We start from the raw sequence: 26,782 nt of genomic DNA on the forward strand, positions 1-26,782 counted from the left end.
TGGAGATAATGGGGCAAATTCATTCCATTCAAACTAAGCAAACCAACATGTCTGATACCATGGAGAAAAGGGAAACAACGCTCAACTCTCACCACGACTCGCTCGAAACAATGGAAACCACAGTTTCAACTTTGAAAGACCAAATTCAGAAGTTGCAAGAGTAACAAGACCTCGAGAATAGGAGTCGTCGCCAAAACCTGTGGATAATTGGCATACCTGAAGACGCGGAGAAGGGCCGGCCCACTGACTTCATGTCTGGATTCTTCTCAGAGGTGCTAGGTGAAGATTTACCTGACCTTCAATCAGTGGTGTTAGATCGCGCCCTCGCTCCGAAACCCCGTGCTGGTGAAAGGCCCAGAGCAATGATCGCTTGTCTGCACTACTTCTCCGATAAGGCCAAGATTCTCCAAGCCTCCAGAAAGCGTGGTGAGCTTACATTTCGTGGTGCACGGGTCCATATTTTTCCTGATATGAGTGCCGAACTGAGCCGTAGAAGAGCTGCCTTTAATTCTGTGAAATGCAAGCTTAAGCAGGCTGGGATTTCTTACGGCATCCACCATCCGGCAGATTTACGGTTTTGATAACACTAGACTTTCTTTTAAGTCACCATCGGAGGCGGACACTTACTTTAAGCAACACATCAAACTAAAAATGGATACACTCGTCTCTGAATAGTTTTTCAGGGCCCCCTTGATGTCTGCTACAGTGTTTGGTACTATACAGGGCATGAACGTTAACAGTGCTTGTTCACCTTTTGGACTTTTCTTTTTCTTTATTTGTGTTAAACTGGACATTATATTCATTCCGTTACTGAACTTTTTTTTTTTTTTTTCATCTCTCTTCTTAATGGACAGTGGAGACTTTTACTGGTCAAAGACTAATATGGCTTTATGAAGCTCTCTTTTCAATAAGACAAAAGAAAGACAATTGTGTGTTAAAAGACATTTTAAGATTTTGAGCGTTTGGAAGAAGTCTTATCGTTTGGGAACGTTAAAGGTTAGTTAAATTTGGGATGTTTTTGTGCTTCTCGTTTGGGGAGCTGTTTGGTGGGTGGGTTGGGGTCAAGGTGTTCGTTTGGCATTTAAACTTGTTCATGTTTACTCGTGCTATTGTGTACAGTTGTTAGAAACATCTCAGAAGGAGGCTGGCATCAGTTTGACACCCATTAAACAATGCTGTAAACCTGCAGACTACTTACAGTGAACTTTGTGAGCTGGAACGTGAAAGGGGTTAACCATATCCTTAAGCGTAATAAGATCCTTATCCATTTAAGAGACTGGAGGCAAATATATCATTTCTCCAAGAAACTCACTTAATATCAGCTGATCATTATAAACTACAAAAATCTTGGATGGGGCAAATGTACTACTCAGATTTTCAGTCAAGATCCAGAGGGACTGCAATTCTTATAAGCAAAAACAACCCGTTCTGTGTGAGTAATGTCCAAAGTGATAGAGGGGGAAGATTTGTAATAGTAACTGATTCATTATATAATGTTCCCTTGATATTAGCCAATATCTATGCCCCTAATTTTGACGATGTATCATTTATAAAAAAAAGTTCTTAACCAGTTTTTCCAATTTGACTACACATAAATTAATCCTAGGAGGAGACTTTAACTGTGTGCTCCACCCCACTTTGGATCGGTCTTCAAAAACACCCTACAATATAACTAAATCCGCCATGTTTATTAATACTTTTTGTAATTTCAGATCATAGCCTTTCAGATAATTTAATTCTTTCTGATTCATCCTTTATAGACCTTATTAATAATAGAATCGATTTTTTCTTATCTATCAATGACACCTCAGATGTTAGTAAAGCTACACTTTGGGATTCTTTAAAAGCCTATATTAGGGGGGAAATAATTTCATTTTCATTGTGGGCGAGGAAAAAAAGAAACCAGCAACTAAATTATCTTATTAACCAAATTAAACAATTAGACTTGAAATGTGCAATTAAGCCCACACCTGAAATTTTTAAGGAAAGAACAAAGATACAGACAGAGATTGATCTAATAACATCCGAACAGACAGAAAGACTTTTGCTCCAATCCCGCTCTAAATCATACGAACATTCAGACAAATCTGGGAAAATTCTTGCTCAACAAATAAGACAGTACTCAACTACGAATACTATAACATTCGTAGGGATGATGGCAGGGTCACCAAGGACGAGTTAGAAATAAATTTGGTCTTTGAACAATTCTATACAGCCCTATATTCATCTGAAATTGACTGTAACCCTTCCGAATTTGACTCTTTTTTTAACTCTATTCAAATGCCCCAAATCCCATCTGACAATAATGCCGAATTGGAGAAAATTCTAAATTTAGAAGTACTTAATGTAGCTCTCTCAAACGTGCAAAACTCAAAAGCTCCTGGGCCAGATGGCTTCACAGTAGATTTTTTTTTTACTTTTAAAAGGTAAACTAATGCCTCTGCTACTTGCTGTACTTGAGAAATCATTCTCTGTAGACTGCCTCCCACACACATTATACCAGACAACAATTTCCGTTTTACCTAAAAAAGGGAAAGACCCTCTGAACTGTAGCTCATTTCAGCCTATATTTTTGCTCAATGTGAACTGTAAAATATTGGCAAAGGTTCTGGCTCGAAGATTGGAGAATGTTCTGCCTACTATTTTATCCCCAGATCAGACTGGCTTCAGAGGTTGATACTCAGGCTTGTACGCAGAGTATTTGATATTATTTATTCTCCTGACTCAAATGAGCATATACCGGAAATCTTAATATATCTAGACGCTGAAAAAGCGTTTGACAGAGTGGAGTGGAACTTTCTTTTCAGCTGTCTAGAGAGATTTGGTGTGGTGTCCAAATTTTTGACTTGGGTAAAACTCTTATATGCTTCTCCCTTCTCTTCTGTTATTACAAACAATACTAGTTCACAATATTTTCCATTGTTTAGGGGAACTAGACAGGGTTGCCCTCTGTCCCCCTTATTATTTGCTGTGGCGATTGAACCTTTAGCCATTTTGCTGAGGTCAACCTCAGATATCCAGGGTATATCTAGGGGGGATAGAGAGCACAAACTCTCACTCTATGCAGATGACCTGCTTTTATTTGATCCTCATATTTCTCTCCCTCAGGTTATGACTGCCCTTGAGCGCTGTAGTCGCATTTCAGGATACAAACTAAACCTCTCTAAGAGTGAATTATTTCGTATAAATTGCATAGCAAAAAATACGTATTTTTCTCTCTATCCATTTGCAGTAGCCCCTGATAAATTTACATATTTAGGTGTGGTTGTTTCGAGAAATTTTTCCGAGCTGTTTAAGTTCAACTTTACTCCTCTCTTAGAACAAACTAGGATGTCCCTTGAAAAATGGTCTAAGCTTCCCACTTCTCTGATTGGTAGGGTTAATGTAATTAAAATGAATACGCTCCCTAAATTTTTATATCTGTTCCAAATTGTACCTATTTGCATTAAGAAATCTTTCTTTGCTCATTTAAACAAGATAATCTCATCTTATCTTTGGAATAAGAAACCACTCAGAATACGTCTACAATTTCTGCAAAACCCTAAAGAACAGGGGGGGATGGCCCTTCCAAATTTTCAACTATATTATTGGGCTTGTAACTTGAGAGCTCTGACTTATTGGCAAGGTTCACATTACATAAATCACGTACCAGATTGGGTCCAGATAGAATCCTTAGCCTACCTTCCTTCCTCGCTTTCAGCTCTTCTATTTTCACCCTTGCCGATGGGTCAAGACTCTCAATCGTTGCACCCAATGAACTCCATTCAGATTTTGGCCCAAATTCGCAAATATTTTGGATGGCAGAGAGGTTAAATTTTTGCCCCAGTTGCCAGAAATCACAGATTTTCTCAGCCTCTAAAAGGCATTCTTGCTATGGCAAGAAAAAGGTATCTTAACATTTAAAGATTGTTTTGCTGATGGCTGCTTCTTGTCTTTTGCCCAATTAGAATCTCAATTTAAAATGCCTAAAGCCCACTTTTTCAGATATCTACAGGTATTCCCTCATTTCCCTCCCTTCCTGAACAAAACCCTATTGATCAACTTTTTCCTGATGACCCAGAACAAAGAGGAACCATCTCTGGTTTATATACAAAACTTGTATCATTATTTTCCACTCTTATAAATACACAAAGAGACTCCTGGCAACTGGACCTTAATATCTACCTGACGGACGAGGAATGGAATGAGGCTATATATAGAATTCATGGATCTTCTATTTGTGCTAGACACAGCCTTATTCAATTTAAAGTGGTATATACTTCATCTTTCCAAGGCCAAGCTGGCAAAGATGTATCCCTCTGTTGACCCCATCTGTACAAGATGTAAGTAGTCCCCTGCTACATTAGCCCATATGTTTTGGCTATGTCTGTCTGTTTTTTGGTCACATATTTGATCTTATTCTAGAATATTTTGTAAAGATGTTTGTGCAAATCCTTTAACTGCCATTTTTGGTATTGTATGTGAAAATAATACTTTGTCAAAAAGTGAATTGGACTGCATTGCCTTTACTTCTCTTTTGGCAAGGCGCTTGATTTTAATTAATTTGAAACAGCCATTTCCCCCTTCTTTTAAACAGTGGGCCAGAGATGTGTTACAATTACAATGAGTTTGGAAAAAATAAGACTTAATTTAAAGGGCTCCGGGTCTAAGTTCACTGACATATGGTGTCCTTTCATAAATGATCTCCAAAACCAAGTATAACTGTAGGTGGACAAATTGATGCTGATGCCGTCAGGTTTTGCTTGTGATTTACTGATGTTACTTTCTCTCTCTTTTCTTTGTTTATATGTACACAATGTAAAAGCACAATGTCTGTATGCATGATGTGTTGTTAGCTGTGTTGATATGTGAATGTATGTTTTTGATTGTTATTTAAATAAATCTAAAATGGGGAAGAAAAAAAAAGTGTCTCTATTTCAACAAAATGCTGCACATTTTTCAAATCGTGTGTATGTACATGAATTGAATGAATTGCACTGGGCCTTGTTCATTGGTAGTTGTGTGTGTCGTGAAATGCTGCAATCTGCGAAAATGATGTCTCAAAATCCAAATGAACCAAACAAGATTAACTGGAACAAGATGCCAATAAATGGACGCATGTCACCTGATCCACAAATGCACGGATTCCTTGTTGCACGAGCAATTTCTGATATATTAAAGCAGATCAGAACATTTTTATTTGCAAACATGTCTGTATTTGTTCAAATCGCTGCACAATCATTTAATCCCGAATTCCACAGACTCGAATCGAAAGACATTTGTTTGTGGTTAGTAAGATACATGCATAAAATTTATGCAGTACATGGATAATTGTGCGTGCATTAGTGTTGTCAAAAATATCGATATTTCGACAAATATCGATACTGAAATATCTGAACGGTACCAATATTAATTTCCCGAAGTATCGATACACCGATACTAGCCGAGCTGTCACTTTCACTTCTCTCCAAAGGCGCGTGGACAAGCACCACACGTGACCGCACTCGTCTCCTTCGCTCTGGTTAAATAGCAAAAGTGAAGTGAATAGAAAGATGACTGCTCTGGTTGTTAAAGAACACAGCAGCAGCGCTATCTGTAGGGATCTATGATCTCCGCGATGCAGAGAACGCGCACGGAATCCAGTCATAAAAACTTTACAGTTTAACGCGGAATGTCACGGAATTTGTCAAAGTTTGGATGAATTAATCAAAAGTAGGTCATTACACTTAAATCAAATCGCGATATGGACTAGTATCTGTAAATATTAAGCTGCAAAAGTCGATTTAAATATGAATCCTGCATGTTCTGCGCGTCTCTGTGTGAATGTGCTGCACGTGCGGTTTTGTTTACTAATGTGGCGCTCGCGGTGATTTCAGCGTCTGCCGTCTCAATGAGGACATAAATACATCAACAATATCTCCAGAACTGATCTGAAAGGCACTTTACGAGCATTTTACCATTTAATTTGAGTAAAACTAGCTTCATATCATACACACACAGAACTTTAAAAGGTATTCACGGCAACCCGTCAAAATAAAAGTTCGGTTTAACTTAGCCTATTAAAGACCGTGTGCCAGAAATAGGCTATATTACTATTTAGTAGAATGTACATAATACTACTACTTACTATTGCTGTTAATTTTTTAAAAATAAATAAATCACAAAAATATTTTAATTTTAATAGTAAATCCCCTTCATTTGCCAAAAATGTAAATGTTTAATTTTCATTAATTAAAATATAAATTAATTAAAATTGTTTTATGCCTTCATCTGATATCCAGTAAAATTTAAATACACAACACAGAATTTCTGAGGGGGAAAACACATTTCATAACGCTACTGTAAGAATAAATAAAAATAGTTTGTATGCATTCAAATAATAGACATGCTAAAACACAGAATTTGGTAACAATAAAACATAAGGTGAGAAAAAAATAAAACATTTCATACGGCCCTAAACGTGTCATTTTTGTTACACTTTTAATAAATTAAATGTTAAATTGTATAATTTTTATGATTTTAATGAATTAGACATGCTTTTAGATTAATAGCATTTAATTTGACCATTAAAACAAAAAGAGTCCAGAAAAATTCAAACGGAATCCAGAAAAATTAAAATGGAAAAAATTGAATGTAGAAAAAAATAAAACGGAATTTGGGGAAAAATAAAACGGATTTCATAGGGCCCTATATCTGGAAATATTTTGGTTATGAAGCAAATGAGAATATCAACAAATAGAACTTTGGATTTTAATTAGTACATGTATTAGTAAACGTTAGTTTTAATTAACATTTAACTAAGATTAATAAAAGATTAATAAATAAATCAACAAATGCAGTACCTCAAGACATTTTTTTGTTCATGTAAAATATACCGCATGTTCTCGACTTGTTACATTTATCTTTAAATTAAAAAAATTACCCCCTTAATATTGTGGCATTTATTTTCTCCGTGGTATCGAAAATGGTATCGAATATCGATATTTTTCAAGGTATCGTATCGAAGTTAGAAATTCCAGTATCGTGACAACACTAGCGTGCATCTGTCAATCATTTTGAGTCTAATATCATCCCATACTGATCTTTTTTGCTCACTAAAGTGGCCAAACACAGGAGTAATCCCGCAGATTTAATAGCTCTGCTTGTGTCCAGCTTCACAAAAGTGATTCTTGATGAAATAACAAGAAGGAAATTATTAATTAAAGAGGGAAATAATTGATTAAAACGAGTCCATACCTGTGCCAGCACCCTGCCCATAGGCTGAGCGCTGAGGCAGACGAGAAGACATGGTGGACACCGTGGATACAGCAGGAGAGATTACCTTCTTTGGTTGAGGAGGTTTATACTGCAGACATAGAAAATGCAAAGTTTATATCAATCCACGCAAGGCAGTATAAACAAATGGTGCAAATGAACGAAATAAAATTAAGGCAACATGAAGTATCAGTTTCTAAACAATCTGCAGAGCAACATTTAGATCACCACATACACGCATACTCTTTAGTACCAATCAAGCATTCTCCTAAATAGCAGTAAAGATTCTTAGGTAACAGTTTCCTCTTAAAACCTATTCACAAAGCTGCTGAGACCCCCTCTTACTAAGAATGGGGAGCAAACTTAACATAAGAGAAGAGGCAGACCTCGTTTCTATGGATTATGTCAACAAGCTTACTAACTATGCCCACAATAATTGGCTGATGGGTAGGAGCGTGGCCAAAGTCCCTTTCAAGGAAAGTCCGTTCACTCGGCCAACATATTTGCAATGTGTCCGGGCAGCTCAAACAGGACCAAGTCCTATCTAAATGAATGGGGGAATCCTGAAATCTCAAAAACTGCTCGCTGAACTCGTGATTAAATTACATATTTCAAATCAGCAACAAAATCTGAAATAAACTGCCCCATGATTGTTGTTTCTTATGCTCAAATAATGTTTAAAAAGCTTATTTTTCAGGCTAGACCTTCTTTTTCGGCTGCTCTAGCCTCCGGGTTCTATGGGAACCAATGTTTCTAATCACTGCTGCAGTGACGCATTACCTTTACCAATCAACGACTGGCTCTTTCATTTAGAAGGAGAGACTATCCTGCCATATTGCGCGTTGCAGTTTCTCCCATTCATAAGTATAGGAGTGAACCATCTTTGTATTTCTATAGTCTTTGGCGTAGCGTATGCAGGGTATTCATGTGCATATGGCCATGGGCTGATTTGGGACCCGCCGAGGGGGAACTTGAGCATTAAAATGAGCAAATGTATTCTTAATACATGGCCACAATAAATATGCCTTAGAACTTTTGCTTTGGAACATGCAATAGATTAATCAGATCAAAGATGGCCCATTTAACATAACCAAAATGAATTATACCTCACATAAACCATCTAGCTACATAAGAGTCAGTGGCAAATTCCGGAAGGACTGCTGAAGAACTGCATCATTTTCTAAAACTATGTTGAAGCGCTGCATTGTCACGGCCAAATAAAATATTAGTTAATAAGTGAGGTTGGTAGCTAGCTAGTTGAAAAGACTATCACTACTGTATCACATCTAGCTTTAGCAACACCTGCACTGTTTTAATTCATTCACTGTTTTAATACACTGTAGTATTTCCATAGTTTTGGCACTGTACATTTATCCAAGAGAAATTTAAATAACCTTGTAATATTCCTTTCCCATAATATTTCCAATATTCCTTTCATTAAGACACATCTTCAGCTGTATAGATACCCAAGGCTTGTTATTAGAGAAAATTCTCACAGTTTTGGTTTCAGAGACAAAATCTTCACACAATTTCATATGTGACGTAACGGTATCTGTGAGTTCGTCGGCGTCCTGACATGACTGAAAAAAAATGTTCCAATTAGTCTCATCGAAGCAGTCCCTTAGTTACTCTTTACACCTATCGGACCACACATGTATCTGCTAAATAACAGGCTTCACTCTCTTCACAGCAGCCCAGTACGTGGGCAGGAAGTGAATTACATTGTGACCCTAGACCACAAAACCAGTCTTAAGTGTCAAATTTTCAAAATTGAGATTTATAAGAATAAATAAGCTTTCCATTGATGTATGGTTTGTTGGGATAGGACAATATTTGGCCGAGATACAACTATTTGAAAATCTGGAATCTGAGGGTGCAAAAAAAAAATCAAATCTAAATATTGAGAACATCGCTTTTAAAGTTGTCCAAATGAAGTTCTTAGCAATGCATATTACTAATCAAAAAAGTTTTGATATATTTACAGGAGGAAATTTACAAAATATCTTCATGGAACATTATCTTTACTTAATATCCTAATGATTTTTGGCATAAAAGAAAAATGGATAATTTTTGACCCATAAATTGTATTTTTGGCTATTGCTACAAATATACCCCAGCGACTTAAGACTGGTTTTGTGGTCCAGGGTCACATTTGATCTATCAATCAGCAAGGTGTCTTTTATACAGGTAAGGAGCTGAGATTAGGAACACTCTCTTCAAGGGAGTGCTCCTAATCTCAGTTTGTTACCTGTATAGAAGACAACCTGTCCACAGAAGCCATCAATCAATCAGATTCCAAACTCTCCACCATAGCAAGACCAAAGAGCTGTCCAAGGATGTCAGGGACAAAATTGTAGACCTACACAAGGCTGGAATGGGCTACAAGACCATCGCCAAGCAGCATGGTGAGAAGGTAACAACAGTTGGTGAGATTATTCGCAAATAGAAGAAACACAAAATAACTGTCAATCTCCCTCGGACTGGGGCTTCATGCAAGATCTCACCTTGTGGAGTTTCAACGATCTTGAGAATGGTGAGGAATCAGCCCAGAACTACACGGGAGGATCTTGTCAATGATCTCAAGGAAGCTGGGACCATAGTCACCAAGAAAACAACTGGTAACACAATTGGTAACATACTAACAAACATTATACTTTGGGGTGTTTTTCTGCTAAGGGGACAGGACAACTGCACCGCATCAAAGGGACATTTACATTTACATTTATTCATTTAGCTGACGCTTTTATCCAAAGCGACTTACAATTGCTATATATGTCAGAGGTCACACGCCTCTGGAGCAACTAGGGGTTAAGTGTCTTGCTCAGGGACACATTGGTGTCTCACAGTGGATTCGAACCCAGGTCTCTCACACCAAAGGCATGCGTCTTATCCACTGCGCCATCACCACCCACGGACGATGGATGGGGCCATGTACCGTCAGGGCCAGGGCATTGAAGCCAGTCAGGGCATTGAAAATGGGTCATGGATGGGTATTCCAGCATGACAATGACCCAAAACACATGGCCAAGGCATCAAAGGAGTGGTTCAAGAAGAAGCACATTAAGGTCCTGGAGTAGCCTATCCAGTCTCCAGACCTTAATCCCATAGAAAATCTGTGGAGGAAGCTGAAGGTTCAAGTTGCCTAGCACTTTATTGTGTATTGCTGTACACCCAAAGCGCTTTACAATCACTTTCCTCAACCACCACCAGTGTGCAGCATCCACTTGGATGATGCGACGGCAGCCACAGCACAACGGCGCCAGTGCGCTCACCACACACCAGCTACAGGTGGAGAGGAGAGAGAATCAATGAGCCAATCAAGTGTATGGGGATTATTAGGCGGCCATGATATACAAAGGCCAGTAGAGGGAATTTGGCCAGGACACCGGGGTTACACCGCTACTCTTTACGAGAAGTGCCATGGGATTTTTAATGACCACAGAGAGTCAGGACCTCGGTTTAATCTCATCCGAAAGACGGTGCTTTTTGACAGTATAGTGTCCCCGTCACTATACCGGGGCGTTAGGACCCACACAGACCACAGGGTGAGCACCCCCTGCTGGCCTCACTAACACCTCTTCCAACAGCAACCTAGTTTTCACCAGAGGTCTCCCATCCAGGTACTGACCAGGCTCAACCCTGCTTAGCTTCAGTGGGCAACCAGTCTTTGGCTGCAGGGTGATATGGCTGTGACATGACATGACATGACTTAGTACTTGGTGGCAAACCCCTTGTTGGCAATCACAGAGGTCAGATATCTCTTGTAGTTGGCTACCAGGTTTGCACACCCCTCCTGAGATGTGTGCAAACCTGGTAGCCAACTATCCATAATTCATTCATGTTTTGCGAAGGGGTCAAATACTTATTTCACTCATTAAAATGCAAATCAATTTATAACTTCTTTGAAATGTGTTTTTCTGGATTTTTTTGTTGTTGTTATTCTGTCTCTCACTGTTCAAATGATAGACTGATCATTTCTTGTCAGTGGGCAAACGTACAAAATCAGCAGGGGACCAAATCATTTTGTCCCCCACTGTATATATTATATGGACAAACAAATTGGCACATCTCACACACACTTTAATAATAACATTGCATTCCCCTCTTCGCAACAGCTTCCACTCTTCTGGAATGGCTTTCCACAAGACTTTGGAGTATTTCTGTGGGGTTTTTTGCCCATTCATCTAGTAGATCATTTTTAGGTCAGGCACTGATATTAGATGAGAAGGCCTGGCTCTATTCCAGTTGATCCCAAAGGTGTTATTGGGGTTTTATGTCAAGGCTCTGTGCGAGTATCTCATTCAAAACAAGTCTTTATAGACCTTGTATTGTGTACTGGGACACAGTCATGCTGGAATAGAAAAGGTTCTTCCCCAAACTGTTCCCACAACTTTGGAAGCACAGAATCATTGAATCACTTGATTCGTTCAAAAATGTGGATTCATTCAGAAACCCCACTGTGTTGCTTGGATATACAAAACAGTTCTGCTGTGGCTTTGACTGAAACTATTTTCATCAGCGAAACTGAGCAGAAACAGTCAATATTGTGTCTCAAATGCAAGTCACTTAATTTTAACCTCGTTTATTGAACTACTAATGTATAAAATAACATTGCAATTGTGTTGAAACATTTTGGTTGTGCAACGTTGCGTACCTAAACCATACATTTCTTTTTGAGCTACCGCAGTATGCATCTATAAGTTTCTGCATGTGCTGTTGCACTAATTTGTTTTGCTTTCTGCACGAGTCTCTCTCACACACTCACTCAGGCTGCACAAGCCTCATCTGGCATGACATAAATACATTATCAATCGCCGTAAGTGTGACGTCAAAACAGAGCGGCTCGGAATCGGCAGACTGATCGGCCGATCACCGGTCCGGTCATGCAGAAAACTGGCTAATTCCGGTCCTGGACCGGTCGATCGGTGCATCTCTATCCAAAATGTTTTGCTTCACTGGAAGCAAGGGGCCTAGGCCAAGCCCTGGAAAACAGCTCCATACTATTATCCCTCCTTCAGCCAACTTTACAACTGGCACAATAATGACCAGCGGTAACATTCCCCTGGCATCCGCCAAACCTAGACTGGCCATCAGAGTTCCAAACGGAGAAGCGTGATTTGCCAATCCACAGTATAGGTTTCCACTAAGGTTTCCCAATAAGTCATTATTTTTGTTTTCTTTGTGCAAAAAAGTATTCTCGTACCTTTATAAAATTACATGAATTAGAAATTGGAAGTTTCATGAACTCAAAAAAGAAACTGGCTGATTTGCGTAGGGACAAGGAGCAGTTGAGGGCAGGAACAGTTAGATTGTCAGCAGAAGCTAAAGGCCTTCAATGTGAAATCAGCAACCAGGAAGCGGGAGTTCAAAATGTTCAAAATGACAGTCTGTGCACAGCAAATTAACTTGAACAGCTCAAGAAGGAGCATTTAAGTATGATTGTGCTAATGGAGAACCAGGACACAGACAATGCCACTCTGCAAAGAGAGTTGGCCCATACTCAAAACGACCTGCTAGTACAAACAAAGAAGTTAAAATCTCTAAGCTCTAGCGAGATGAGGATTGAAGCAGAGTTAAAGTCAGCATTGTTTGAAATTCCTGAGCTGAAAAGGCAACAAGAAAGAGCATAAAGACAGGATAAGTAAATTAGATAGAGTTGGGCATCTCCCCCACCAGCAGCCTGAACCACAAATTGTGCAGCCCCACTCCTTTGGTTCAGCAGTAAGGGACCCTCCTGTTGTACAGCTTTGAACAGAGAAAGCGTTCTCAGAGAAATAGTGATGTCACAGCGCCCTAACCGTGAACACTGACCCCAATCATCACCATGGAATTCTACCTGACACTCAAAAACTGTCCGCTCCCTTCCCAAGCTTCTTAGCAGGCTACCATCTAGCAAAAGTGGTCTCTTCTTAGACAACTAGCACAGGACAATGAGGTGTTTATTTCTGAGACCCCAGGAAACAACACTGAGTTGGACCTCAAAGATGTAAATTTCGCCTTGTCATACCTCCCTGAGACCACCATGGCAGAGAAAGTCTTCCTCCTCAGGCAGAAAAAATGTCCCTGCTAGGAAGAGTAAGCAGTGTAAGGACAGGAGGGAAAGACAAGAGAAAAGGAAGAGACCAGTCTGCCAATGTCTGTAAACGGGGTAGTCCGAGTAGGAGGACATCCAGAGGGATTGAAAGGAAGGATGATAAGGATTTAGCAGAGATCTGCCACATGCTCAAAGATTATAAATCAGAGGAGCACAGCTAGACTGACAGACACCAGGTTGCCTCAGCCTAACCAGGTCACTGGTACTTGCCACCTAAAGTATATTGCAAATATTGCCGATCACAGCCAGTGTTGTCAAATTTGTTGTCAGCCTTCCAATCTTCCTTATAGGGGTACCCTTCTAAAGAGAAGGATAGTTTGATTGGTACTGTGGTACAGTCCTCCAGAGACAAATTCACAACCTCACTGCTGATTAACATACATCCCTTCAAACTACACCATCCAAAAGTGTAACCAGGTGGATAATGGATGTCATACAATATGACTAGCCCATTGATTAGCCAGTATAGTAATACCAATTTTACTTAAGATCTAAATGAGCTCCGCTCCTGATAATGTGGCAGTCAGCAGACAAAATCTTACCATTCTTGGAACCAAGCATATGGGCAAAGCGTTTTTTTATTTTTTATTATTGGGTAAAGAAAGGAACTATGCAAATAATACAGTTGTACTTAGCTTATAGCTTGGACAGAGCAAAACCAAATAATGTCAATCCAGACATTCAAAGAAATAGGCTTCAGTGTTTCCCCTATAAATTTTTCCAGCAGCGGTGCTGTTACGTGCCGGAGGTTGTTACCAAGCCGCTCGCGGGGGGTCCGAGGGCATGCACCCCCGGAAGATTTTTTTTTTTAATAACCCCTTAAACCATGACTTCTGGCAAGTTTTGTGGATAAAAATGCACATTTTCAGACATACAAACTTGACATACCATCAACAGAAGGCATGATTATTGCAGCACGTACCTTGAACTGGTCACAAACAAGATTAGGACAGGATTATTCATGTTTTTCTTTTGTGTTAATTTTCAGCTGTAAGGTAGAAATAGATAGTGGAAAAATGAAACGGCACAACCCAGAAAAAGATTTACAATTTATTGAAAATTTTATCCTAATGGCAAGGGCCACACCCAATCTGTGAGCACTTAATTTTTCTGGGCTTTTCATAGAAGATTCATATCATGTAGGGTGTTATATCAGGTGAGTTTTTATTGATCGGATGTTGGGTTATTTTTTTGTGAAAAAAGGTATGTACCAGGTATCTGCATGAAGAGATTTCAGTGTGCCTGGAGCTGTAGGTATACAGAAATCACGTCAATATGTCTTAATGAATGAATAAAGGATCTGATTAAAATCACCCTATTCAGTGTGGAAACGTCACGCTCACAGTTCACACTGGAGATTGGTATGCCACAGGATTTCACCCATCTGAAAAATTAATGGTATTTTCAATACCAGTGAAAATTCACGGTTCTCGGTACCAATTTCGCAGTTCGCTTTCTCCTTTCCACAAGCGCTTGCTCGCTCTCCCGTGGCGTCTGTCGTTGCTATGCAACCATGAACAGAGGAGCACAAAACGAGAGTGCCGCGTCGCTTTCCGCGCGCCCACATTTGAAATATTTGCATATGAACGTGAATGTGAACGGCCCCTTATGGCAACGTGACATTAGCCTAATCAAAAATAATCTCCATTTGTGGCTCTTTCCTCCTTTCTTGTCAACAAGTGGATTCAGAGCCATCGCATTAGCAGCGCCGCCGGTCGCCATGTTTGTGTTTTTAGGTATGTAAGTGAATGACGTGAATGTAGTGATATTACTGATCATGTGAAAATCTAGCGGCGGCGCTGCGCCGCTGCTTAATACATTGTAGGGGAAACACTGGGCTTCCTGTCAAACATTTTTCAATGTTTACTCTTAAAGTTTTCTGTTGTTCCTTTTACTTCAAGGTCCTCTAACGACTTCAAAGTCCTCCATACAAGGGGGGGTTATATGTACTGAACAGCAGTCAAGATGGCAAACCCCCTTTCCACACAATGGGCTTCATTCATGAAACACGAGCGGAACGAATATGTGTAAATCGTTCGTAAAGCTGTTCTGACGTAGATTTTTGGATTCATAAGTGTTCGTATTTTCAAAATGTTAGTTGGTACGAAAGAAATGTACACCTGCTCCCTACCACGTGTAAATGGTGCGTAAAATGTTCTGTGTTCTTTTTGCCACACTGAATTTTGTTGCACTGCCATCATTTTACAAGTTCGTTTGCTCTGTTATTTTTTTGTAGTTGAGAGTTGATAAATTGTTTAGCTTTGGGTAAAATGCAGCACTTGTCACTGTCACTTGTAAGAATTACAGAACCTCAGACATTTTGAACTTCTGAGATGGACAACACACACAAAGTGCATTAACATACAGACATCTGTCTCCACATCCCACTGAGAGAAAATGTGGGAAAATGCCTCTCTCACATATGCATCAGTTCCTTTTCATCCCCTTCCTTCCCCTCACCCATCCTTCCCTTCACTCAGCTCACTCAGAATGGTCGATAGTAGAATATAATGTTCTACATGAATGCAAGTGATATTTACAGTCATGTTTGGTATCATTTGAATTGTCTCAGGGCGTCTGGTACAATGGTCTCATTCTTACAAGAAGTAAACTAAAAGGTAAAACAGATCCTAAGAGTTTAGAGATGTATTGCACACTGTAGAGGGTGGGTCAGTTCCCAGTACCTTTCATGCAAATTACCTTCTGTCCCAAAAGGTGTTAACTCGACTTGATCAAAGCAAATTCCAATTGTTAGTTCCTGTCTCCATTTCGGGGGATGTTTATCTTGGTCAGGGTACTTAAGGAAATTTTGTAAAAGGATCGGGGCGATTCTGTAGCCAGAAGCCCGTAGTGTGGTGTGTCTCAATACTTCACACTATGTATTTCTATAGAGTCAGGTATGCATCCTTTACTCGTAGATTTATCTTTGAGAATTCAATGTTTTGTATTGATATGATTTGATCTCTTTGAATTGGCTATGTAATTGACATAACACATACAGTATTTACCTGACTGATAATAAATTGTTACATTTGACCTTATTCTGTTTTACTCTGTAATTATTGACTCTAGTAGATTACGTTGTATCCTTGTTAGCAACATGAGCAACCGAATGAACGAGTAAATATAAAGTCAAGAGTTAACTAGAATAATCAAATATCAGAAGAATACTAATTAGGAATAGACAAACAATCAATTTGCATTTCAACCGAAATACCAGGTCATAATAAAATGGAGTCAGATTAAATAATAAAATGGAGTCAGATTAGAGTTTAATTTAAATTAAAGAACTTTGTGCATTGAAAAGACCAAACACGCAGGAAACCTTCAACCACCATTGGATACCTTCTTTGGGCCAAATGTGTGGACCTTACAGTGGTGACCAGCCTCCGTGATCTCCCTACTTAGGCGAGTGACGTCTTTCCAGCGCAAATTTCGATTTGATTCTCACTGACGGAGGACATGAGGTTTGAGCTTCTTCTTCCCTGTCTGCAACTGCTGCGGTAAGTTCCTTCATTTTATTTTTTAGGAGTGTTGAGGGAAAGCTTTTTGCATCTCACATATAGACACATTTTTAGAACGGGTTGACATACCCATTGTTAGACCGGAGACCGTAGAAATCCGGTGGGAGGAGAATTAGCTGGGAAACATGGCTTTTCAGGGACAGTACAGCGGCTGTGCAGATCAGGAGATCATGGAAATTCACGCTGTGCATATAAAAAATATCCTTCTTCATTTAAGTGGTAAAGGATTGAACATTAAATGGAAAAACAAAGAAATCATATCCTGGTTTTTGGCCGAAGGAGAAAAATTGACATCTAAATCAAAAGATAAAAAAAACAACAGCTGCCATCGTCTACTTACTTCAGAAGAACGACCTAGAAACATTAGCTGAAAATAAGCGCACAATAGCGAGTATCAGAGAAATCGAGAAAGCACGTTCGGATGAATTGCAAAAGCTTAGAGCACAGGTCGAGGCGTTTACATACGAAAGACAAGGTTGGGCAAGAAAAAGTGAAAACATGGCGAGAAAAATAGATGCGCTTCAGACGAAACTCCAAACCGGCAATAATTATATATCGGCTCTTGAAGAATGTTGCGACAATGTCGGATTTCCAGTGGCTGCAGTTAAGCAAGCAGCACTGGATGAAACTTTTGATCCTAATAAAAACAGCGATAGTGACGATGATGATGTAGCCACATTAGAGAGTAAAACATGGAGAGAAACTCGTAACCGAGCTCCCGTTCAGAGACATGAACGAAGTCAGCGAAGTCCGATTATAACAAGAGCTAACCTTAAACCCAGCGAAAAGCCCTCCACGTCAGCTAGAGTTGCTGTACTCAAAACCATGACAAACGCGAATGATGAAATAACCACGATTAGCCGCCCATTAAAATGTGAAGAGTGTTCAAGACATAAACAGATAGTGGGAATGATACCCAAAAGAGGGCCATTCCAACCCTACTGGGAAGCACTGATGTTACAAGCCACAGTGTACAAATTAGAAACTAGGGACATATGGCAAATCGCACTATTAACCATTCCGGAAGAACTCCGATCAAAATTAACCCCTCAAATGAAATCTGGAGACGTAGTCAAGCGAATAATAATGAATCATAATGAATCTGATGAGGCTATATATGAAAGATTAAAACTGGCGCTGCTAGACCTGAGAGGACCAACGAGCGCGGATTGGAGCAGGATACTAGAAATTAAACAGGGAAGCAATGAGCCGTTTGAAACATACGCTGAACGTCTGTGGATGACATACAAAGAACATTCCGGTCTAGAAAATGCAAGTCGTGATCACGAACCATTATTACAACTCATAAAGAACAATGCTGGCACTCCAGTCCAAAATACATTGTCAAATGGAGTAGATCCAGCTGAAAACACGCTCAGAACGATAGTAGATTGGGGTTCAAGGATAGAAAACTGATGGAAATCAAAGGCCCTCAATATTGCATCTGCACAGGGGTAAACAGAAGGGAAGAGCACAAATTATTCTAACAGAAATGGGGCTGAAAATGTCCACCTCTTGGAAGAGGTGACTTGCTGTGATGACTCTAGAACTTTTAGTTCAGAGAAAGCATGTGTCACTGTTCAAGATAGCGTGCCAGTTTCAGTCCTTAAGGTGATGCAACACCATAATAGCACAGAGTCATGTACCAGAATGCATGGTGTAAAGGAAGCATTAGGGAGTCATGAAAAACCTCAAACTCCAGGAGAACACAGCAGACAACCGTATGGTGAAGACAGCAGGTTTTGTAGTTCCTGTCTCAAAATAGGCCATACAGAGGAAAAATGTTGGTCACTTGGAAAGGGTAGACCTCCACCTTATTTTCTGAAACATAGGATATCACTTTCTAAAGGTAAAGATCAACTGTTTACATGTAACAAGTCATCCTCATGTAAAACTCTTTGTGAGGTAACTGCATTGCTCATGCAAGGCCTCCAGATACTGACTTCACTTGCTAGTGGGTTAGCAGCTTAATAGCGATGACTTTAATATGTAAACATCCCAATTATCCTGTTTGAATTTTCAAATTTGTAATTGTGCTAAACACAATGTGCGCATGTTACACACATTATAGTTGTTTGTGCTACTACATGTGCACATAGACTAGTTGAGTTTATTCTTTATAAAACACATGACTGCTTTACTGTAAGTGTACAAAACACTTAGGTTTAAGGTTGTAGATGCTACATACATGCTAGACCGTGTGTCTTGTGTGAAATTAGAATAACTGTAATACTGGAATTGCATAGCAATTTTAAGTTACATGTGCGTGTCTATGTTGAATTTGTTTGTCCCTTGAGTGGTACACTCTGCTATTTTCCATATAGCTGCAGGTAAAACAGATACAGGCGCATAGAATTGCCATGTGGCCACAGAGTGATTCCACAATTGCCTTAACAATGAAAATGATCAGCAAGACTAAATGAAATAAACCTATTATGCTGCACACTTTTAACCAGATGTCCAATCAATGGAGGAGGGGTGGGACAAATAGCCTATACACTGACCAATCATCCTACATGTACAACAACTGAACAATAACAGAGAAGTTAATATTGCTGGTTACTGCATTTTTATATTCAGTAATATTCTTCAAAATACTAGTAATGTTACTGCCATGGATATTCCACATCATAGCAACCAAAGCATCTCCGCTGGAAAAACGCTGTGCCACCAAAGCATTCTCAAGCGCCACCAGCTGGCCGTTTTCAGAGGAGCACCTAGCATTTTTCAGCTAGCTAAACAATTTGATGGATACGTTAATTGAATGTTTATTGTTAGGCATATGGCCTATTAGTCTTTTTTGCATTTATGCAATATACTGGAGCCAAACCTGGGAAAGCAGACCAGAATATTCCACTGCATTTTTAGACACGCAATTTGCGTAGCTGTAATCATAGGATTATGCTAATTGTGAATGAGCATGCACGAGCGTCCGATTTACGAATGATTGGAATTCATTAACATACACGTTTAACTATCAAATTGGAAGTTTACGAAGCATTTGTGAATCCAGAGGATAGTTTTCGGGAAGGTCCGTTTAATGCGCAAATTACTTAGAATTTACTCCTATATTTACGAATGTTTCATGAATGAGGCCCAATGTGTGTAGAGCTCATTTTGATGTGATCAAGCTTTTGTGGATAACAATGGATGACTTTTGCCTTAAGATAAACAACACTACCTCTTGTGGAGATGGGGGTGGGGGTGTTACATCAACATACAAAACCCCCTGCTAAGGAACTTCTATTTTTCTCCCTTATTCTTATCAAAGTGTGAATGATTGCAACTTCCTCTCACAGGAGAAACAAGTTTTGCCATGTTGCTAAAGCCACAAAGGAAGAACAGATCTTCACATGCATTCACACAAAATGGACACAAAATTGATATACTAAGTTGTTACAAAGAGAAACAACAAAGTTCTGCAAGAGGTGGATTTGGGGAGTTTGGAAACAGGAACAGCAATGACCACAAGCTTAGTGTCCCCCACCTTCTGCAACAACTTCAGAACCTTCTCTTCAGCGATCATCCTCTTCAGAAACATCACCTTCAAGGCTCCTCCGTTTGCATGTTCCAGACCAAGAACCTTCTTGGTGCTCAGGAGATCATCATTCACAAGTGGTTCTTGTTCAAGACTGTGAAACTCCTTTCTTCCCACTGCAACATGGCTCAGATTAACAAATGGAAAATGTCACCACTCAGACCCAGCATATGACCAGGTGGAACTCTAGTTTAAACAAGCATGAAGGCAGTGTTATCAGTCATAACTTCTGGCGAGAAATAGCGCAGATACTGGATGAGGATGATTATTAAATGGAGTATGGTTTAAAAGGTTGTGAGTTGGCTGCACGCATACGCAGAGCCGCTTCAGTCAAGCGCACCATCAGCACTTCAATGCACAAAAACACACACAATGATATAAAACTGCATGGTTTTGGCAAGTGTCTTTGTAAACAAGATCTTAAATGAGTTATAAAGTCCTAAAAAACCATAAAGAGTTGGGAGAAAATCGGATGTTTATCAGATCGGTGTCATGTGCATTGGGTTGTAAAGAGACAGCGTTGTTTTTAAAGTGAAACCTGATGAAGTCTGTCATTGATGTAACTCAAAGAACAAAAAAAGTCACTTGACTGCTCTAGTCACTGACTAACATTTGTAACTTGAGTAAAGTTTAGTCTATATAGTTTTTTTGCATGTACAATTTATATTTTATGTGAAGATTTTTTTAAGTTCACTTAAAGAGCATATTAAATGTTAAAAACAATGGCTCTCTGTTATACTGTAATGCTGAATGGCTATAGTTAATGGCTAAAATTGAGGGGAAAATGCATTTAATAGAGAAATCAGTAGCATTATTGGTATCAATGATACTGGTCTTCATTAATAATATGGTACTTAGTAAAAAGATTAGATAAGTAAAACACATAGAACATTTAAAATATACCATCTTTGTAGTTTCTACATTACTTTGGAGGTTCAATATGAACTTATGTCAATATAAATATATTAATATTAATAATAAATTGTTGGCAATCGGCTCTCAAGTGCTCTTCACTCTTCATGGCATGCCTCCAGGAGCTCAGCTGTTTTCGGTGAGAATCGAAATACTACTCAAGATTAACATGAGATTGGATGAAACTGTGTGTGTTATGCACCCTTTAACCTTTTATAGATTTTGGTGTTGTTCATCTTACTACTAAATATGCATTTCAATATAATTTCTAATTTTATACTTATAATTTTATACCACATACTGTACATTATTGTTGCTCCTCTATGCTCCGCCTTTCTGAAAAGTGTCGATTTTTACAAAGCTCATCGTTCTGAGAAGTGAGGTGTGCTCTGATTGGCCAGCTATCCAGTGCATTGTGATTGGCCAAACACCTCAAGCATGTGACGGAAATGTTACGCCCCTTACCGTATTGTGATGGCGTGTCCCAGCGCGATGAGACAAAAACAATAAAACCCATTAGAAACTAGGCATTTGTTGCATCAATTGGGGACATAATTACTGGCTATAATGACTTATACTTATCTTTTTACGTGCCGCGTTGCATCGTGCCGTGTAAACATTACCATGTCTGCATTTGTGATTGGAGAAACAACAAACGCTACTCTACACAGCTCAAAACGTTATTGAATAGTCAGTGGCAAATTCTTTAAAGGAACACTCCACTATTTCCAAAAAAAGTTGAGTGTTCCTTTAAATAAGAAAATGTACTTAAAGGCTGTGAGTTATAAGCGCCAGACTGTCCTTGCAAAGTTGGAATTGTCCCACTTTATAGAAACAGCCTTTGTGCACAGCTGGTATTGTAGGATACTCTCCCAGGTTCAGGAAATAGTCCTCCGTAAAATGCGCTCCACATACATTTGGGTTGAACTGTTCTGGAACAGTGTTGTAAATACAACTTAACCACTGATTTCTAGTTGTGTCATCTTGTGGAAACCCAAACAAAGTAGTTTTGCTTTCACATGAAACACAGCGTCTTCAGGACATGGTGCCAGCGGCAGTAATAATACTAGCAAGAATAAAAATCAGGCCCTCTTTCTTTGTGTGTACATTTGGATGGTGTTATGCAAATCTTCCCACACAGTGACGTAGACATATGGGGTGTGTTTAAATGAGCCGTTTTAGGAGGGCGTGTACGAGTCTTAACTTTTATAAAGAATATCTCTTTGGGTTTGAGACTTTAGTCTTTGCAACTTTAGGGATCTTATCTATGCTAGAGCCCTGCATTTCGGCCTGGGCCCGATGGGCCCCGACGTTTTTACGCCCCTAGGGCCGGGCTTCAGGACAATTTTCACATCAGAATTCAGATGCGGGCCGGGCCTGTTTTAGGTTTCTCATTTTTATTTTTTAGACATCCATCAATTAGTGATGAAAAAACATTGCCGTGCTGGTGGAAACAACACGAGACTGTGCTGCCGCGTCTGAGAGCGGCTCGACGGTGTTTAGTGTCCCGCAGCAGCAGCTTGCGCAAGTGACTTCAACACAGCTGAAGAGTTCTGCGTTCAAATGCACGCAATAGGCTAAAGCTTGCTGCAAAGCCCCAGTAAACATAATAACCATGAATGTGTCCGTGGGAAATAGTAAGGAAATATTGGAATTATTTAATAATAAACTAATGTTTTCGGAGTCCGTGTCGCAAGGATGAAATTGCTGATACTCACTCGCGTCTCCTCATTAGATGCGGCTTTAGAGAGAAATGCATCTTTATTGATTATGATTAAGATTATAATAAAAGTTTGTTTTCTTTTTTTTATTTCGTTAAGTGATAATTTAAAGCTTTCTATAGATATATTTATCATGTCTGTGAGGCATGTATTCGCTCAGCTTCAGTTCATTTTTGTGAAGCGCTCCTTTTCAAGACAAGGCGGCAGAAATCACATCATTTTTGTGATGTTTGTTTTTGTTTTATAAAAGCACAACATTTTGTTGATATTGTGAGTGTAAAAGTAGACCCTTTACAGTTCTGAATGATGTATTACTCTTACTTTTATCAGAAAAAAAGGCTATTTAAAGTTGTTTCCACTAAAAAAAAAAAAAAAAAAGCAAGTGTTTGCTCTGGTGCCTCCATGTCCTGCAGAGTGTGCTTTAGCTTCCACTCTCCGCACAAACTTGGATATAGGTTAGCGCACATTATTATTATAGCGCAGATTTAACGCTTATACATTGTTATTTGCTTGAACTGTTTTAGTATATCAATAGATTTTATTTTAGGCAAGTCGGGATGATTTGAGAAGGCTAAATTGATCAAACATAGGCTATGATCAGCTCACTGTCTGCCGCTGTCCGCTTGGTCGTTACTTTAAAAAACAAAAACTTAGGACTTATTACTATTTAACGAACAAAAATGCTCCAAATGTTTCTCTAAATTAACTTCATAAAAAAACGAAACAAAATATAATAATTTTGCCATTACATACAAAATTTAACTATTTTAATAGCCGAAACAGTAATATAAGCTGTTTTGGGAGAAGGGGGAAAAGCAATGGGCTCGGGTCGGACTCGGGCCGGTAATTCTGATAAGCTGTCAGACACGGGCCGGGCTAGGGCCTAAATTTGAAGCCTGTGCAGGGCTCTAATCTATGCATGAACAGATTGTAACACTCCAAAGAGAAAGGAAAACTTGAAATCGCATCATATGACCCCTTTAATATTTAAGCCAAAGCCATTACAATTGTGGTACTACTTAGATTTACAACCACTACATTCATCTTACATAGAAATCACTCCACTTTGTTTTTGAACTTGAACTTCCAAGAGCTTCACCATTAGTTTGCCATTGCCGTTGACTAGTTCAACTGTTCCACATTTTCAAGCCAATTCTGAACTTTCTATAACATACTAACACAAGTTTAAATCAAACGTGGTGGAATAAACATCCTCACATTCAAATTCCCTCTCACGGTTAAAAAACTAGCTGCTTCCTCTATTCCAGAAACACCTGACCTGTCCTTCTACTCCCAGTGCACCCATGTATTCATTTCATTACACTTCCAAAGGTTAACAACAGTATTGCAACAAAATATGGCTCCTACAAATATACAGCAGGTAAAATAAGTATTGAACACGTCACCATTTTTCTCAGTAAATAGATTTCTAAAGGTGTTGACAACAACCCACGATAACAAAACAAATAAGTTAAAAAATTAAGGCACGTACAATAAAATGGAATGACAGGGAAAAAGTATTGAACTACTGAAATTTATTTAAAGGTGGCATAGAATGCATTGATACAGTATTTTAAATTGTTCTCTGATATCTACATAGAAGGTATGTGGCTTAGGTAAGGGCAAAAATTCTCCAGAAACGGTTTTACATGTCCATTTACAACCCTAGGATTTGTCCCTAGAATGAAATGGTCTGTTATTAACTTGGAAGGGTCATAAATAATAATGTTGAGCTCTGCTCTGATTGGCTGTTTCACAGTGCGGCTCAATGTTGAGCTCTGCTCTGATTGGCTGTTTCACAGTGTGGCCCATTTCAGTAGGCTACCGCTAGCAAAAAGCTAAGCATGTCCCTTTAGTGGCTCGCATTATTTTATTAGAACACGATATTTGTTTTCCGTGCCTTTCTGAATACAGACACCAACTCATCCCTGCACTTCACATCCCCTGCACAGCCTGGAACATAACATTTATTTCCATGATCTGCCATTTCCGCTGTTGTCCTTACTTGTTTCTTCACAATACCTGCAGAAATTCTGATGATTCGGCTGTGCAGGTTCGGCTGGCAGCTGGCCTAGAACATGGGCGGGTATATGCAAATGTTGGGGGCGTGTTATGTTCTCATTCGCCTATTTTTCAGTGGTCTTTTGCTTGCACGAGATTTACATAAGGAGGAGGAAACAATGGTGCTTGAGGCTCACGGTGTGTCATTTCCATGTACAGAACTCTTATTATTCAACTATGCCAAGGTAAATACAGTTTTCCATTCTATGGCACCTTTAATACTTTGTACAAAAGCCTTTGTTCTTAACAACAGCTTAAAGACGCCTCCTGTATGGAGAAACTAGTCCCACGCATTGCTCAAGTGTGATTTTGTCCCATTCTTCCACACAAACAGTCTTCAAATTTTGAAGGTTTGTTTCTGAACCAGCTAATATTAATTTCCACTGATAAGGGGCAGGATTGCTTTCTAATTACTGATAGATTTCAGCTGGAGTCTTGGCTTTCCATGACTTTTGCACCTCCCTTTCTTCATGTGTTCAATAGTTTTCCCTGTCAACATCATTTTTCACAATTTTTTATTTTGAATTTGTAAAAATTATACAAATCTTTTGTTGTGTATTTTCAAAACAGGATGGCTCGGCATAAAATGTTGGGAGATGTTATATGTATTTGGTAAAATTGAGAAAATTTTCATTCTAGCTTAGGATGCTGATAGAAGGAATATACCTATTGGCTAACATGAAAAATATGAGAGATACCCAATGGCATTAAATCACAATTTATCAACATTAGATAAGATTAGGAACACTTTTGGTGATGTATTTGGCCACTGCTTAAACTTGTGTTACCAGCGACTGCTACTTTACTCACTGCAAGACTTAGAATTGGATGCTTTGGTAAAGAGCATGTAAAAACATGTAAGCATATCAAATTCATTTGATGAATGAAGGTTGATGACCATGTAAGAAAAATGTTAAGAGGGGGAATAGTGAAGGAAATTTCACAATAATCATAACTAACAGTTATTTTTGTTGCAGACCTAACATTTGTATGCTTTTGAAAACAAAATGTACCAACACTCTAGCCCAAATTAATGTGTTGCAAAAACAAATATGGACAAGGTGGCTCAACAACTGAATATAATAAATCACCATAACAACCCATAATCATGAACAAAAAACAGAGGGCGGATTGCTGAATTGCACACACGAAGAAACAGTTACATTAGACAAAAATGATGTAATGTAACATGTCATCTTTGCCAGGCAGCTATGCTGTATTCTTTTTGTCAGAAGCATTCACAGTGATTGGGTTTGAGGTCCTCCTGGCCACAATTAAAGCATATTCAAAGGAATTGTCTGTAGTCTGTCTGTTAGTGGAACATTAAAGGTCTTAGCCCCAAGCTCTGATCTATATAATGACTGGATTGCTCATTGCACCATTCGGCTGTGTTCCAGCGGCCAGGCAAAACCTTGACCTAAAATTCACCCAATTTGAAGTATATCAGTCACACAGGATTAGTTTTTCTGCTGTTTATGTAAATGAATTTCAGACAAGATAAGCAATACATTGAAATCGCTAAGGTGGGTGTGGCAATTGCGCACTTCCCGACAAAGGAAACAGATCCAACACAAAATATATTTCTTTATGTACGTAATTATACAGGAAATATTAAACATGAACATATATGGTTTTAGTATCAGAAATTAATTTGGATATACAATAAATATTACAATGCAAGCCTCTGTTAATATTGCTC

The 26,782-nt window shown here is 39.0% G+C and overlaps 1 protein-coding gene across 2 annotated transcripts in view; it reads right to left on the reverse strand.

Annotated features, from left to right (window-relative positions):
- LOC306865050 (zinc finger C2HC domain-containing protein 1A) overlaps positions 1-26,782 on the reverse strand; it is a 36,352-nt gene that overhangs the window by 3,781 nt on the left and 5,789 nt on the right. For both annotated transcript variants that reach the window (XM_079409400.1, XM_079409401.1), the window contains one exon: positions 7,216-7,324. In XM_079409400.1, the coding sequence (XP_079265526.1) occupies positions 7,216-7,324 (109 nt within the window). The remainder of the gene's footprint in view (positions 1-7,215; positions 7,325-26,782) is intronic.

The sequence above is a fragment of the Barbus barbus genome (genome assembly GCF_936440315.1).
Source record: "Barbus barbus genome assembly, chromosome: 46".
Classification (NCBI taxonomy): domain Eukaryota; kingdom Metazoa; phylum Chordata; class Actinopteri; order Cypriniformes; family Cyprinidae; genus Barbus; species Barbus barbus.